The sequence below is a fragment of the Trichoplusia ni genome, chromosome 2 (genome assembly GCF_003590095.1).
Source record: "Trichoplusia ni isolate ovarian cell line Hi5 chromosome 2, tn1, whole genome shotgun sequence".
NCBI classification, from domain to species: domain Eukaryota; kingdom Metazoa; phylum Arthropoda; class Insecta; order Lepidoptera; family Noctuidae; genus Trichoplusia; species Trichoplusia ni.
This window is the reverse complement of record NC_039479.1, coordinates 1,981,048-1,997,533: the sequence shown is the minus strand read 5'-3', so window position 1 is coordinate 1,997,533 and position 16,486 is coordinate 1,981,048. Positions and strand designations below refer to the sequence as shown.

Below are 16,486 nucleotides of genomic sequence, written 5' to 3'. Positions count from 1 at the left end.
GATTAAAATAATTAACTTCGATGGGCGATGTCCGTATAAATATACTAATCTTCGTATGAACTGGGACTACACTGGGAAGTCGCGAAATGTAGTTAGTAGCAAAGAGTATAGTAATACAGTATGGTAGTTAGTAGTAAAGTTAAAGCAACGACCTATAAAGTGTGGTCTCAATATTATTAGCTAGATCTCAGAAAATATCTTAAAAAATAAGGTTTTTTAAATACAGACAATTTAAAGATATTATAATTATATTTAAGAACTCAAAGTATAAAAGACTAAGAAAAACCCCTGTGTCTACATAACAGAGATAAATATTTTAGTGAATTCGACTGAATAAAACCTTTCCTTTTCTACAAAAAGTCTTGTAATCTTCTCTTGATGGAGATTAAATATGTATAGAATCATTTTACAGAGCGATGATTAAAACTTGAACCTCAATCTTTTCCACTATAGGTGCGTGTGCTAGCTGCTAAACGAGAGAAATAAGTAAGAGCAAGTCTAGTTCACTTAACTTGTACATATCTAGTAATAGGTTTATATTAAAGAGTAGAATAAAAAACAGCTGATATTTTTTTTCTTCCATGAAAATAGATTGTTTTGAACGAGTTTGAACAAATAAAAGTAAGTATAATGAAGATATACTTTTCATAATACATTATTCTTTAAATAGGTACTTTATTATCATAATTTAGACGAAACGACAACATGAAATGAATTCTAATTATTTCAAGTACACATTACTGTAGTAAAAACTCAATGGGTGCACGTGTATAGAAATAAAACGATTTCTTAAATATTTTTGTATATTGTTTATTATAAAACTGAGGCTTCTAAGCTTACGTCAAAATTGAGGCTTACATTTCTTGATACAAAATAGGTTTCATATAATTAAATGACAATTAATGGGAATATGTGCCGGCGAATAGTATGCTTTCGCCTTGTAGGATAGCGTACAAGAAGGGGCGGTCAACGTTGAAGAGAATTGGTTCCGGTTCTTGGTACGGTAAAGAATCGAAGACGGCAATGGCACCTGTGAAGTGAACGTCGTTAAAATTAAATAACATCCCTTTAGTGTAATAACTATCTTTAGATCATGCAACTGTTAAAACACGCGTATTAATCGAGATTGCCCGATAGTTTGATCTGCGTCAGCTCATGATTAAGGACTCCGGTTGGGTCCGAAACTAGTCGGGCAATCCCGATTAATACGCACAAGTAAACCGTTGCATCATTTAATAATAATTTTAGTGTTCTAAATTAAACTGAGGGCCTACCACCAGCGCTTATAAAACTTATAATAAGTGCACTTGTGGAAGCGAGACGGAAAGAGACCGAGACCGTGTGAGACAGAGCTTTATGCCGTGTTCCTTCATCAAATGTAACTGTCTTATTCCAAGCGGTGGCAGTAGGCACCGAAATACGACGTTAATATTTAGAAAGAAGTGTCAGAATCAGTAATATCTTAAGTTTTAGATACCCATTACCCTCATGCCAAATTACGGAAGGTTTTAAATTCATAGTAAAGATATTAGTAACTCTGCATTGTGACTATAAGCTGTTAGTAAATCAAACCAAGAATGGAAGGGTACTGAGAAAATTGAGTTTGGAAAATGTGTTTTTGCCTAAAATATAAAGCAATCAATTTAGAAATTATGCAAATCCTGCTGAGAGTTCATTCTCATAAAAATAAGGAATATGTAAGTACAATTTATAACGTCCATGCTAACCATGGAGTATACTTATACTGAGAAAAAAAAACAAATTCTCAAATAGAAAAGAAAAGAAAAGAAGATAGAAAATCTTTTATAAATTTATTTTTGAGTTTATTGAGTTTTACATTGCAAAACAAGAAGTCGACTAGTGTGTGTATGTGCCGGCAAATAGGATGTTTTCGCCTTGTAGGATTGCGTAGAGGAAAGGACGATCAACATTGAAGAAAATTGGTGGCGGTGGGCGGTAGTTTGAAGAGTAAAAGACGGCAATGGCACCTGCGAAGGGAATTTATCTTAATAATAACTTTTCATTCTCCAAATTTAAGCTGAGGGTTTCCCTAATCCTGGATGAGACAATTCGGACATAAGCAAAAATTGGAATGAGTTGGATCTCACCAAAAATAATCTATAACTTCATGACTGCAGGTTTATCGAAAATAAAAACGAATTTTCAAATCTTTTTATGAATTTATTTTAACAAATTGAGTTTTGTCCTCTTGTGAGCAAATTGAATTTTGACATTTCAATTCAATTTGGGGATTAATGTGAATAAGTGCCGGCAAATAAAATGCTATCGCCTTGCAGGATTGCGTAGAGGAAAGGACGATCAACATTGAAGAAAATTGGTGGCGGTGGGCGGTAGGCTGAAGAACACGGGACGATAAAAGCACCTGCGGAATGAACATCTTTAAATAACTTATCTTTTAACCACCACTTCCACCATAACCACTACTTAAAAGAAGGATTTTTGCAGTTGTAAAAGCAAGACAGTAAAAACAATGCCGAATACGTAATTTATCTTCATTGCATCGACAGGCAGTAAAAAAAGCACATTTGAGAATGCAAAGCACATTAGAATAATTTCGTAAGACTGGTTCTAAATTATTTATTTAACAACGCTTACATCCGACTATTTTTGGACCTTACCGAAGTCTTTATTCATGAATCTGGCGGAATTTCGAATTAAATCTCTGACCACCGAATATAGTCGGGCAATCCCGATAAATACGCGTCAGCAAACCATTGTTCAATAAATAATTATAAAAGAGCTTTTTCCGAACTGTTAGTTACATGCCCACTTACGTGATAACAAGATTATTATAAGTAAATGATGTTGTTAATGAAATAAAACGTAATGTTTAATAGATATAAATAAATATTAGCCACTTCCCATTTAGCTAAGCCGTTAGTAAATCAAGCTGAGTTAACATACCAAATTTTACCAATGATATATGAATGTTTTAGAGTGGGAATTAGAATTTGAACAATAGATTTTTTTTGCAATCTAATTTTCATGGACGTCGGAAAGAGAAGAACGCTGACTACCTAAAAACTTTCAAGCAGCTATACTAAGAAGACCATAAGATCAAGGTAATACACAAAACTCGTAATCAACGTACAGCGCATGGCTGGCTTAATAATAAAATTCCCGTGCAAAAGCATAGTGCTAATTAAAAAAAACGACAATCGTGCAGCAATCTTTTGTGCCGAAAATCGTATTAAGAACCCAATTTGACGCTTGACGTACCAAAGTCACCTTATCTCGTATAGGTGCCAGCAAAGATTACTTTGTCTTCGAATATAATTATAAACAGGAATGGACGGTCTACGGTAAACTTGATCGCCTGCGGTGGGCGCGAGTCGGCCGAGAGAGCCGTTAGAACCATTCCTGCAAGTGACACTCAAATAAAATATGCAGAACTACTTTCTAAATGTCATAGTATTAAATCAATATACCTCTAACTGGTCAAAGCCCCAGCAACAAGAATAATATCGTCCTTCAAGACCAAATATAAAAACGAATGATTAACTATGAATTTCTTTTTCGGTGCCGGCGTATAGTCTGCTGATAGAAGCATAAATCTTCCACCTGTTAATAACAGTGTACTTTAAGTTATGAGCAACAACTTTTGTTTAGATCGTGAAGCTTTCATACTATAAGGTACTAAGGGCTTAATTGTGATCGGGAGTGACATTTCTGCTATAGGTAACGTTTCTAAATATCACTTGATCTGGAATTATTGCTTAGGTAAAGAGGCTGTTACCCCCTAGCCATCGAATTTGAATATTAAAGATATCAGCTATGAGGTTCTGGGCTCATAACTCATTCTGATGGAGAATTAATGTCGATTTGACTCTAAATATTCAGGTCGAATCGAAGTCTTTCTTTTTTCCCTATCAAAGCCAACGCATCTAATATGGCGACTATCAAAAGAAATGTGATGAAAATTGTAACTTATTATGCAAGATAGAAACGCGAATGGCCACTCTAAATGAATAAGCAAAAAGAGGTGAACTGAACGCTTTTCACTTTAGCTCACCTCAGTGCGTGTAGGTGCCGGCAAAAATAACCTTATCCTCATTGAGGAGTAGGTATAGGAATGGACGGTCTACTGTAAAGAAGATTGGCTCAGGCGGTGAATAGAACGAAGATTCCAGTACTGCTATAAGTCCTGTGAAAGCCAGTTTATTTATTCTTTTTTTTTTTTTTGCAGTAAGGAATTTAAACCGCGACGCGCGGGTTTTTCAAACATTAAAATCATATGCATAAAGACTCGGGAGAGTGTATGTGGAGGACACAAATGCTAGTTCTCAGCGGGGATCAAACCCGCGACACGTCGTCCACAATGACTTTGGCACAGTTACCTACTATATCACTCGGCAACTGGTGCTGGATGTAATTTGCCATATCAAGATGGGATTTGTAAATCGATCGCATTTGCAATTGACAGTAACTCTGCGCCTGCGCAGTCTAAACTAATCATTATTTTATTGGATATTGCAGCCGGCAAGCCGGCAATAGACTCGTATCCTCCTTGAAAATTTAATGGAAAGTAATGTAAACTAAAATAACGGCGTAACGGGAATAAACTAAAACATATTGGATCTGCACACAGTGTGTGTTTGTCAAAGCAGAAAATAATTATTTTCGATGTAACCGGTAACATTTATATTAAAATTGAAGAGGCAGCAATATGTACCTATGAATCGCTGACCAAATACTTCCGCTCACCATCGCACATATACAGCTGCGCAAAACCAGATTCCCGATCGACTAAGTACTACACATGGACATGACTGGACAAAACAATGAATGGGTCCACCAGGAAGACCAGTTTTAGGTGGAGAAACTAAGACAAGGTAAGTAACACCTGGCCATTCATTTGTTATTAAACATGGCCACCCACTAAACTCACCTTAGTGCGTGTAGGTGCCGGCAAAAATAACCTTATCCTCATTGAGAAGAAGGTATAGGAATGGCCGGTCTACTTTAAAGACGATTGCGGGGTGTGGGCGCCATCTTCCGGATTTTAAAGCTATTATGAGTCCTGTAAATTCCAGATAGTTTTGTTTACATATTGACGCTCGACTCACTGCTATGTTTGTACCGGACAAAGTTATAAAAGTTTAATTGGGAAGTTGTATATTTGAAGATTTATTCTGAAGTAGATTTTGGAAGGTGGTGGCTTAAGAAAGGGAACCTACCATCAACCACCTATAAAAGTAACACTTGCAGTTGTGGAAAGGAGCGAGGGTGTCGATTTAAGAAGTTTTGGCAGGCTTCTTGATCTAGACGCGTCCTAAACGGGATCAGTATCTTTTGGGATTGTCTTTTTTCGAAATTCGAGCAGTGAACCTTTAACTACAACCTCAATGATTGAACTCTCGATACTAAAGGACATTCAGCCACTTTTCTATTCCGGCCTAATTTAAGTTTATGTTTACCATAGACAGTGTTTATCAGCAATCATACATATATATTTCATGTAATTGATTTTGATATTTTTTGTGGTTGTTGACATTAAAATGATGTGGCGCTTGAAAGCAGAATGATTTAAAGGCATTGCAGGCATAGCGTTTTACTCAGAAGCGTGAAGGCATAAACCAAAACAGCCTGAAGAAAAGAAGATAGAAGTATCAAGAAGATCAGAGAACCAGGATAGCTTTGAAACTCAGTGATGCTGGAATCATGCTAGCATACTGATTTATACTGACATATTGAAAATTCTCGCCTTATTTGGTGTTGGTACCAGCAAAAAGTATTTTATCTTCGTAGACGATTAGGTACAAAAATGGGCGGTCTACATTGAACTGGATCGGTGGTATCGGGTTTATAATAAGAGAGGTTGGTACTGCTATTGCTCCTGTAAATGAAAATTACTAGATTAGCTGGGAGAAGTTAGTTGTACGCACAAATTACGCACACTGATTTGGTAATGGTAAACGTTTGTTGGAGCTATAAGCTACTCAGTAGTCACTACTTTAGGATTGCAGAAGGTTTCATTTGTATCTTGGAAGGGGACTTACTGGATAAAGGTACACACTAAGGTCATTGAAGAAGCATGCTCTAAGCAAGAACTAGCAAGTCATCCTTTACTATAAACACAGGATTTTCCGAGGAATTTAAAAAATGCACACGTTGCCCAAATTATGTGACATCACGGATTCACGGTTCACTTCGTAACACGTGTTTTTTTTTTGTGACCTGGAAACTCACGCAGTATTCCTTTTTTTTAAACAAGGGAGAATTCTACAATGTGACTAGAGAGAAGATGTCTTTTCCTATTTTAGAAGAAGAACACTGCGTGCGCGACTGCAGTGGCATCTTCCCTTCACTACGGTAAGAGTCCTGATGATAAGAGGTGGTCGCAGTTCCTCTAACATTCAAGAAAAACCATTTTCTTGCCAGAGTGGCGCAGAGTATGGGTGAGCGATCCCGTAACACTGGCCTATGCAAAAGTAGGTGATCAAGGTGTTTTAGTCGACGAGAGTATCATTACGCCATAACCTCGGCGTCGGCAGTCAGTATAATGCCTTTCTCTGTTAAATCCGATCCATTTCCCAAAACCTACATGCTGAAAATGAGTTGGTTTAGGTCACACAGGGTGGTCAAAACAATGAACAAGTTAAGAATATTCCGTTGATGCATTAATCACTTTTCACATGAATATATTTGTGGAAACATTCGGCTCACCTCAGTGCGTGTTTGTGCCAGCAAAAATAACCTTATCCTCATTGAGAAGAAGGTATAGGAATGGACGATCTACCTTGAAGTAAATGTCCCTTAAAGGCGGTATCATTATCATTGCACTCTTTGTTGATAAGAAACCTGCAAATGCCAGTTTCATTTAAAACCAGTATTTATTTGATGTTATTATTTTTTGTAGGATTTTATGGACAATATTTTGAGATTCTCCACGACCGCTTGTAAGCTCACAGAAGACGCGACTACTGAAAGTGACGAGCTAATTTTGTATCTGAAAATTTCGCCGCCCTAGCTCCGGTCTAAACCAGCTATAACGAAATTCTGTTCCTACGGTTCCATACCTAACGGGTGAAACAGAATCCAATTGCTAAGACTCCGCTGTCAGTCCCCAAAAGGATAACGTTAAGCATTCTGGTATAAAAGAGTATATATCCCTCCCTAAAATAGCCTAAGACCTAAATACCTATTACAAATAAGAAATCAGTTAATCAAAATGGCCGCAACAATGAACAGATTTTCAACATTCAGTAGATCTATTAATCACGAGTCCCAATACTATAATTGTGGAAATCTTCGGCTCACCTCAGTGCGTGTAGGTGCCGGCAAAAATAACCTTATCCTCATTGAGGAGTAGGTATAGGAATGGACGGTCTACTGTGAAGTAGATATCCGGTCTAGGCGGCATATACAATGTTTATTCCTACTATTCCTTTATACTATTTAGTATTATGGATGTGGAAGAAACTACCGGTCTCTTACGTTAGGCCAAGCCATCCAAATAATTTTAATTTAGTATAGGTTGTACTTCAGATGCGGACAGGCTAGGGAACAAAATAGCATGATATATGAATTTAAAAAAGAAGACTTCTATCAAATATAACATGAATTGCCCATGAATGATGATTTACTTTGGAATATCGAAAACATCGGCTCACCTCAATGTGAGTAGGTTCCAGTAAAAACAATGGTCTCTTCATTAAGGACCAAGTATAAGAATGGGCGGTCTACAGTAAAGTATATTGGTTGAGGTTGAAAGTATGAAGCCGATGGTGGTACTGCGAGTACTCCTGTAAATGTCGCAGAATTATAGCAAATTTGAATCGTACTAGATATTGTCCAATCTAACTTGATATGGGACGTCGGTTACCACAGGCAAATTTAATAAAAAAAAGTGCCTTAGAAGTATTGGTACAATAATGGGCGTTGTAGGAACCTACCTATTAAAATATGGTGGCTTGGGCTGATTGATACCTAAATTCTTGAAAAATTGAAGGTTTTAGGAATTGGTTTAAGGGACAGGACAAAACTATTTTCTGATGACGGTCATATGTCTTAACTGATTTCAGCTGCGCGCATATGCGTTTACAAGCGTGTTTCCCTATACATTTTGACGCGCCCTAAACTCACTATTTTTTGCTAAAACGGACACAACATACGAAAATCTGATGCGTGCCTTGGGATCGAACTGTAGACCTTGGGCTTGGCAGATTTGCGGTCATTCGATGGTACTAAAATATATTATGATGTTATCAACGTGCAATGGGCTACATCAGAAAGATGAAGGTAGGGATTAGCGAAAGCCAAGCCAGTCGAAGGATTCAAAGATTAAGTAGTGTGTACGTACGAAGTTCAGATCAATGGGCGTGTGTGCCAGCAAACACTAATTTGTCTTCGAACAGGATGAGATACAAGAATGGCCGGTCAACGGTAAACATTATTGGCGCCGGTGGCTCAGATAATGAAGACAATTCTACCATTATAAGTCCTGCAAAATATAATCCAATGTCAATGATGTAATTGTTGGTCAGACAACGTCATAATCAGTAAACCTTCTTTGTGGTCTTGTAAAGCGATACACGGCGTTCGTTGTGGCGAACGAGAAAAATTTGGATGATTAAAATTATTTCTTAACTTTTAAAGGGGAACTGTCCTCATAAGCGCTAAAGAAGTAAAAGTCGTATGTCTTGGAACCTTGCATCATGACGTCGCGGTATTATGTACGGTAGAAGTTAGCCAGTAGTAGCAATGTCAATAGGGCAAAATTTTGGCAACAAATTAAAGGTATAAACTCTAATTGGAGTTTCATTGAACTAAGACTCTGATAACTAAAATCAGTTGATAAGCGATAAATAGAAGAGATTCAGTTAGACCAAAGGTATTTCTTTTCAATTTTGGGCGAGTTTTAACAAAGAACTGCCTATCTTTGAGATGGGTAAATTAAAGATCTCACGGAACCATAAAGAAGATGTTCTGTTGTACACTGTGTGCGATAACGTGTTACGGAAACCAGAGACACATCAACGGCAAAAGGTCCAGTGGAAAGGTAGATTGACTTCTGTTAGTCAGAGAACAAATCTTAATGGTGAAAACATATCCTGATCAAGTGTCTATATTGACCGTTTCACAAAAGATTAAGGGGCAGTTCACATCATAGTAGTTCTAAAACAACCAGTGCGATAGACTCTTTGACCAGTCATATTCTTGCGAGTAGCTCCAGCCTGGTAGGCTGAAAAGACTGATCTAGAACTATTTTATGACTAGGTATAGTCTGATAGACTGATTTAGAACCAGTACAACTTTAAAGACACTTGATGGAAACTGAATACCATTGTTGAAATGAGTAAGTTTTTTCCGAGTTTGATTTTCGAAATTTTCTGGCCTCCCAACTGGTCTCATTACAACCACTGGGATAAAATGATCGTGAACACTAATATTTATAAGATCAGTTTGTTTCTACGAACCAGTGAAAGCTCCGGCCTCAGCGCCCTCCTCGTCGACCTTGATGAAGGCTTCCTGGAAAGCCTTGGACACCTTGACTGGAGCATTTACAATACCGGTCGCGGCTTCGTTGAAAAGTTTGGACACTCCAATCTGTAATACGAAACGAATTAGTAAGCTGCCATCATTAATATTAATTTAATTTTTGTTTTATTTGTCTTTAACGGAAAACCCGCAGTTGAGGTTGACGTTCAAATAAATTAAAAATTAATTTGCATTCCCAATTGATCAGGTTTTAATAATGGTAACAATTGTAGACTCAGTCGATCTCTAATGGGAAAGAGAAGGAAAATAATACTACTTAATTACATTTAAGATTAGTGTAATGACATGCGACATACCTTGGGTAAGATGACGTTGAAATCAAGTTTGCTCTTGATATCAAACTTGGGGAGGTCTAGGTGGACCTGAGCTCCAGCGGGCCTTAGCTTGAAGACATCGGAGAGGAGTCCAGAGGTAGCAGCCTTCTCGAGCACCGCGGGTAGTCCGTCAACCTCATCAGGCAGAACCACCACCATGCGGAAACCTTGTTCTTTGTAAGGCAACTCCACCAGCTAAAACCAGATAAAACGTAACAATGAATATCTTTTTCTCCATCAAAACTGACACATTTAATCCCAATGTCGAAGGAGTCATGCACGAAGGCACCCAGATCCAGGACAAATATTCATGTATCACACAAATGCTTGTCCTACGCGGCGATCGATTCCGCGACACGTCCACGCACAGTGGATTTGGCTCGGTGACCTCAAAGTCAAACACGCGGCTATCCGTGCAATGGGATATTATATTTTTACTTTTAAACAAGCTTACCCTAGCTTTAAGTTCGGGGCTCTCGGCGTAGTACAGAGACCGTTCCAGGTGCATGGTCGGCTTCTTCACGACATTGCCGTCGCTCGCGTGGAAGTCTTTGTCCATAGTGTTAGCTGCCTTAAAAGGTACGTGCCAATGACCCTGGACAAATATATAAAACACATGTTACATGGTGCACTTACTACGAAGTATTAGTGTAATAATAATAAATAAATAAATGCGGAAAATTTCACATACATTTTTCTGAACCCAAAGTAAGTTGCTAAAGCACTTGTGTTATGGAATTCAGATACAACGAAGGTACCACAAACACAAACACCAACCCGAGACAATGTAGAAATGTGAATTTTTACATTGACCCGACTGGGGATCGAACCCGGGACCTCAGAGCTGGCGACACCTTGAAACTGGTGCGTACGCCACTCGACCACGGAGGTCGTCAAAATCGCCCTGATCGATATAAACCTTTTCGTTTCTCAGAATCTCGCCATAATCACTTTTTTTTCTAAGCACAAAGACCGGTGGATCAGTTTAATAAGGTTTAAAGTGATTATGGGTTACCTTGAAGTAGATGACGTTGAAGAGGGCAGCAGCTACGTCGGGGCTCAGCATGCTCGCATCGACGGGTTCTTTGATGTTTCCGTGTGTTTTTTCGTCAGCCTAGTAATATCATAACAGTAAAGGTTAATGAAATAAAATCTATTAAGCTGGACGCTACAATGCAATGGTGACATTAATTTAACACAAATATACATACATATACAGTTCCATATTAAGATTCAAGAAATTAATTTAACTTTTAATAATTTATGTTAATATTTACGGAATAATTTAAAATCTTAAAATGATATACATATATAAATACAATCCTTTAATCATTCTATAAGGCAACAGTTTCCCCGGTAGGGGTCAAGTTAATCTCCACGGTCCAAAAACCGAATTATTAGGAACTCACCCATTTGTTGATGATGGCGGCGGCGGCGTCGGCCTTCGAGAAGTCGAGGGTGTCGACCTCGCTGCGGTACTTGTCAGCGGCTCTGGTGAATGAGTCTTGGAGTTTGAACTGGTTGCTAACGTAGATCTTGTTGGCGACAGTCAGAGCCTCAGGATTCAGGGAAGCGAACCTGTTGCTCAACTCCTCGTACGATTCTGAAGTCTGAAAGTAGTTTAGGTCAAAGCTTGTGTGGCAGATTCTTTCTTGTGAGATGTCGTCAAATGGAAATGGAAAAGGAAGACATGTTGCGCCTATCAGGAATAAAATAATTGGGATAAGGGTAGAGGAATGATCATAAAGATGATGTTATATAGGAATTGCACAAAGAGAATTGTCTATAAGAAGTCAGCTAGTCTAAGCGACGGCTTTGACCGTTTTAATGGAAGCTTTACCCTAGGAGCCTTTACCCAGATCAAGAAAGAGACTAGCTAACTACCACATCAACATTCAGTAAGGGAACGGGTTTGGGATTCTACTAAGTTCGTTGCTATACTAACAATCTTATTAAAGCACAAGCTACCAGAGAGCGGGATTTAAGTTTAATTATTTAAGGGGATTTACCTAATAATTCATCTGACCGATTCGGTCAACGGGAACGAGAGGAAAGAGTTAAATTAATTGCCTTATGAATGTGAATGTGTTTTTCAGTGTAGCTGATTCATGACAACGTTTTGTCCATAAGTATCGTGCGATTGCTCGACTCAAAGTAATGCGATATAAAGTTGAGGTCGTGCAGCATTTGCTGATGGATTGTGTCAAGAATAAAAGGGAAAGGGAATCACTGATTAAGGAATTCAAATTAAACATTTTGGATGTTGGTCTTCTCATTTTTTTTTTAAATCCTCTTTCGGAAATTACGAATATGTGGTCTGGTTCGAGTATGTAATCAGTGATTCCCTTTTCAGTAGCGTGTAAGTAAATTTAGTATAAGGCACAATGGGGTTGACGTATCCGTGTGGATAAAAACCCCTTAAATATAATTAAAGATTTAAAAAAATCAGTAATGCGACTTCTCCTATCTCCAAAACACTGCAAATGTTAAGAGTTAGTGCAAATGTTAAGAGTGTTAAGGTTCAAGTGCTAGCTGACCTGTTTGAAGTCGGTGCCTCCGAGGAACTTGATGATTTCCTCCTTGGTCTCCGGACCGGCTCCCGAATTGAAGAGTGCGAGCAGCATCATGAGCCCAAGTGGGGAGGATACGACGTTCTTATCATCAGCTACATCGTAAGCCGCCTGTGAAAAGATACCATTATATAGGCACTACTATAAGATAAAGTTACAATAAAATAATAATAGAAATAAAAAAACTAGCACTAAGAATGTGGCTCCGTATGCAAGAACGACAATTTGCTAAGTGACGAAGTGTTTATTTTTTTCTAGACGGCATGATACCTTAGGGGAAGTTTTTAAACGACTAAGGGGATGGTTCTCCCTTCGTCTGTTCTTTGTACATCAAGAACCTCGGACGACGGACGATGGATTTAAGGTGATATAGCTGTCATTTGGTCCCATACTTTTTTATCAAGTTTTGGTCGCATATTGTATTTGAAGCCGGTGAAATATTATAGCTCACTGTCGTCCTTGAATTCGAGATTTACTTTAAAACGTTAGTGATTCTTGTGGATACCTTAAGTAGTTTCATGGTTGATCTGTCGATGCTCTCTCCTAGCGGTGTCTTCTCATACTTGGGGGGGAAGTAGCTATCGTAAGGGACCGCCATGGTCACAGCCGCCAAACCTGAAGGAAAATCATTTATTTAATAAAAATTTAAAAACCTATTTAAATAAAAAGTAAATATAAAGGTACAAAGGTAGGTAAACTAATCGTTAAGCAGTTTTAAGATTGGTTCAGTACAGCCTGAGATAACTCTTAACAACATAAGAAACGTTATTTATATCTTTTTGAAGTTAATAAGTGTGTCATTAATTAACATTTCCTCGTCAGTATTTAAAAGTAATTTAAATAAATGCTTAATTGCCGATTTTTGACGTAATTTGATGATGTTAGAATGCGGCAATTAAGTTTCCATTCAATTATTTATCAATTTCGGAACTTTGAAGTTCATTAAGTTTTAATCTAGCCAAAAATACTTTTAGCATTTTAGAAATATAAAACTAATAGATATTAATTACCGTAGTACATGTGTTTCTAACGCAAAAATAAAAACATAAAACTTAACAATGATCTCATCCTAGATGCTCAAAACCTTTGCCTAAAACCATTATTTGTCCGACGCGTAGCGATGAACTTCAGTAATTCGTATTGCCAGGGACAGAAAAATTTCGTAAAAAAAACAAGTTTGGCTTAAAAAACAAAATTACTCAACCATATTTACTTGGTAGTACTACGAGTATGAAGCTCATTTACACAAGACGAGAACATCGTACGACTTGACATACATTGCCGGCGAAGATAGATCACATTTAATACCAGAGCTACGCGGCCCCGTAATGTATAGAAATAGCTCAATATTTATCGCCTTGGCTGAATGAACTTTTAGGTCAAAGATATAATAATAAACAGGTTAATCGAATCATTACATCTCTGCTTACGCTTCTTCGAAAATCTTTGTAAACAGCTGATAAAATCCCGTCGTACAGAAAAACCCCGCCGTACATTTATGACGCAAACATGATGACGACGTGTTTAAATATTTTTTCCTTGCATAATGCTTAAGGATAACAAGACGGACAAAATACTCAGACACTGCTCATTGTTTTCTTATGAACTACGTCTGTCTGACTATCTGTCTGTTAAGTTATGACGACGAAAGGACAAAACGTATTTGATGTAATTTTGGCACTGACCAAGATCAAAAGAGTTAACATTTTAGTTTTCAGCAAGAAAGCAATAGTCTTTTCTGGAAAAAACAGTGGTGCCCTCTGTGATAATTTCGATCAGCTGATTACAAGCAACCATTATTTTCCCCACTCAGCTATCACAGGTTCATGGTCATTTGTAATTAAAAAATAAACAGCATTTATAAGAAAATACATTTTTACAGATAAACTTCTTGACCTATTGTAATCCAATATGTATGAATGTGAATACATATTATAATTATAATGAAAAACACAGGCATTTTTTTTTAGGCATAAAGCTATTACCCAGCTTGAGACAACCGTATTTATTGTGACAAATTTACAAAATATTTTCCATGGCAAAGTGCGTTTAAGTAGCTATTGGATGTTCACACTAAGTTTTTTATAATGTGACAATGTTTGTCTAATAATATTTATCAAGTAGGAACCCAATATACCTCTTATTAAACATAAAATTATGTACTTAATGGCTTCCAAACTTGATCGAATCATTTTTGACCTTCAATTTCAACTGTTTTTTTTAACTCAAATACTTTACAAATCTTATTTATAATTATTACTAGTCGTGTTTTGTGTGGAAACAAGAAACAAGTTTTTAGTTTTTGTGTTCACTATTGATTGAAAGTTTCTGTTTGATGCGTGGTTATCAGTTTCGTGATAACCCGTAAGATATAGTCTATGTTTGAAAACTTTTAAACAATATTTTGTATAGGAGAGTTTGTAATATTAATATTGTTATATTAATGGGAATTAGTAGATACATTTAATTTTAGATATAACTCCCTAGTTTCGATCACCGGTTGAATATTTAAAGGGAACGTCAACATGTTTTCGACAATGCTTTCTTGAAATCACTTTTTTTTGTTAGCACAACCGTAGATTGTGATATGTGACAGTGGGTCTCTTAAATGCTTGTAATATCAATAGCATGGACCTGTTACTGCAATGAATGTCGGCAGACTGCTGTAGGAAGATTACTCGACTACTTCTACCCACTGCTATTTCCATAAAAATACAAATGAACTGAATAAACAAGTTAAGACAATTTAAACTTTTTACTATCAATAACTGAAATGCATATTAAACAAAACTATTATCTAGTAATATTAATTGACGTTGGGAATTAAAATCAAGCAGGAAACCAATTAATAATTCTAGTTATTACAAAGTACCGCCTAATTGGGTAGATAATTATCAAAATAACCATTAAACACGTGTAATACTATTCTTAAAAGTTAAAACAAAATGTTTCCATGAAGTAAAGAGCATTGTGTAAGAAATAATGAATGTTATTAAACATTGTACGTACCCAGAAGTAGGAACAATTTCGCCATGTTGCCGGATCGAGTTGTCGCACCACACTGACCTTAGCTAGCTCTCATCACCAAGGTATAAGAAACCTGATTGTCAGTTAATGTCGTGACGTCATCCGCAGACGCGCTCAACATTTTTTTCCTTTATGAATCGTTCTTTTTGTTTTTCTGGAAACGTTATTTTAATAAGGCATAGAAAATGGTTAAGCTTTTAAGTTTTATTGTATTAGCTAAATATAGGTAAGAGTGATTTTATATTTCTTCTATACACTTTGTAGGTGGCTTCAAAACTCCTTAAAATTAATGTGTGTACCACCTACACGTACTTATACTAACTTAATATGCTATTCATATGCATTTATTCATAAAACATACGCTTACAGAATACCTACCTATACAACAAATAATATATATCGCTATTTATACTCAACACTCCTACACAGAAAAGCGTATTTGGTAAATTGATCCGGCAGATAGAAATAGCTTTCTCACGTACTATGCAAACTAAGTACCTAATTATTTGTTACTTAGCTTTTGGGTTTTTCCTTTGAGCGGGGTCTTTCCATATTGGTGTGATCTTCTAGTATCCAATCCAGGTATTGCCTTACACCGTTCATTTGGATATGCCATCCTCTTTCTTGTGTTTTACCTTTTAAGAAAGGGCAAAAAAGGGCAACAACATCACAGGTGTTTTCGTCAGGGTTAGAAATGTGGTTGATAGCAAAGAGTGTTGATTTAGGTTGCTAATAGCTTTCAAGGGCTTTTCAAATAGAAGTAATAGCTAAGTATTAAAGCCTTATCGACTTTCTCAGCCCTGGAAAAGAAAGAGAGGCACGATTTTTACTGGCTCAAGCAATCACGGGAACCCGGAAATATCGGACTGCAAACTATCGGAATTACCTTCAGGAAAGCTAATTCTTTTTTTGTCTAGGGGGCCGCAACTTTAAATAGGAGATACTTCATTCCCCGGCAAATAAAAGGAGTCCATCTTCGATGTTTGTGCTACAGACTTCCCCCGGTATGCCGTCGAATGGGGCTCAATTTTAAAAATGGTATTACCTTTTTTT

General features: G+C 37.1%; 1 protein-coding gene across 20 annotated transcripts; it reads right to left on the bottom strand.

Annotated features, from left to right (window-relative positions):
* Positions 1 to 794: 794 nt before the first annotated feature.
* LOC113502733 (antichymotrypsin-1-like) lies at positions 795 to 15,522 on the bottom strand. 20 transcript variants are annotated; one of them, XR_003401386.1, is made up of 11 exons: positions 15,416 to 15,522; positions 12,912 to 13,021; positions 12,374 to 12,517; positions 11,246 to 11,446; positions 10,852 to 10,950; positions 10,291 to 10,431; positions 9,819 to 10,031; positions 9,441 to 9,570; positions 8,324 to 8,464; positions 6,688 to 6,822; positions 2,161 to 2,383 (listed from the first exon to the last, which is right to left on the bottom strand). XR_003401386.1 is itself a non-coding variant. In XM_026884474.1 (10 exons), exons 1-9 carry the CDS (start codon positions 15,438 to 15,440, stop codon positions 3,251 to 3,253), a joined length of 1,194 nt encoding a protein of 397 aa, XP_026740275.1. In that variant the 5' UTR covers positions 15,441 to 15,522; the 3' UTR covers positions 795 to 1,030; positions 3,241 to 3,250. The 20 variants fall into 20 exon arrangements, 19 of the variants coding, with proteins under 19 accessions (XP_026740275.1, XP_026740312.1, XP_026740251.1 ...); XM_026884474.1 differs by lacking the exons at positions 2,161 to 2,383; positions 6,688 to 6,822; positions 8,324 to 8,464 and adding exons at positions 795 to 1,030; positions 3,241 to 3,381; XM_026884450.1 differs by lacking the exons at positions 2,161 to 2,383; positions 6,688 to 6,822 and adding an exon at positions 960 to 1,030.
* Between the last annotated feature and the right edge of the window lie 964 nt (positions 15,523 to 16,486).

Excerpts from the sequence above, each read along its gene's own strand:
- LOC113502733 (XM_026884474.1), bottom strand. The coding sequence starts at position 15,440 with ATGGCGAAATTGTTCCTACTTCTGG. Across the intron at positions 10,032-10,290 it reads GCCCCGAACTTAAAGCTAGG|CTGGTGGAGTTGCCTTACAA; the intron begins GTAAGCTTGTTT and ends ATCTGGTTTTAG. Across the intron at positions 3,382-9,440 it reads TGAGGCCGGAGCTTTCACTG|GAATGGTTCTAACGGCTCTC; the intron begins GTTCGTAGAAAC and ends TGTCACTTGCAG.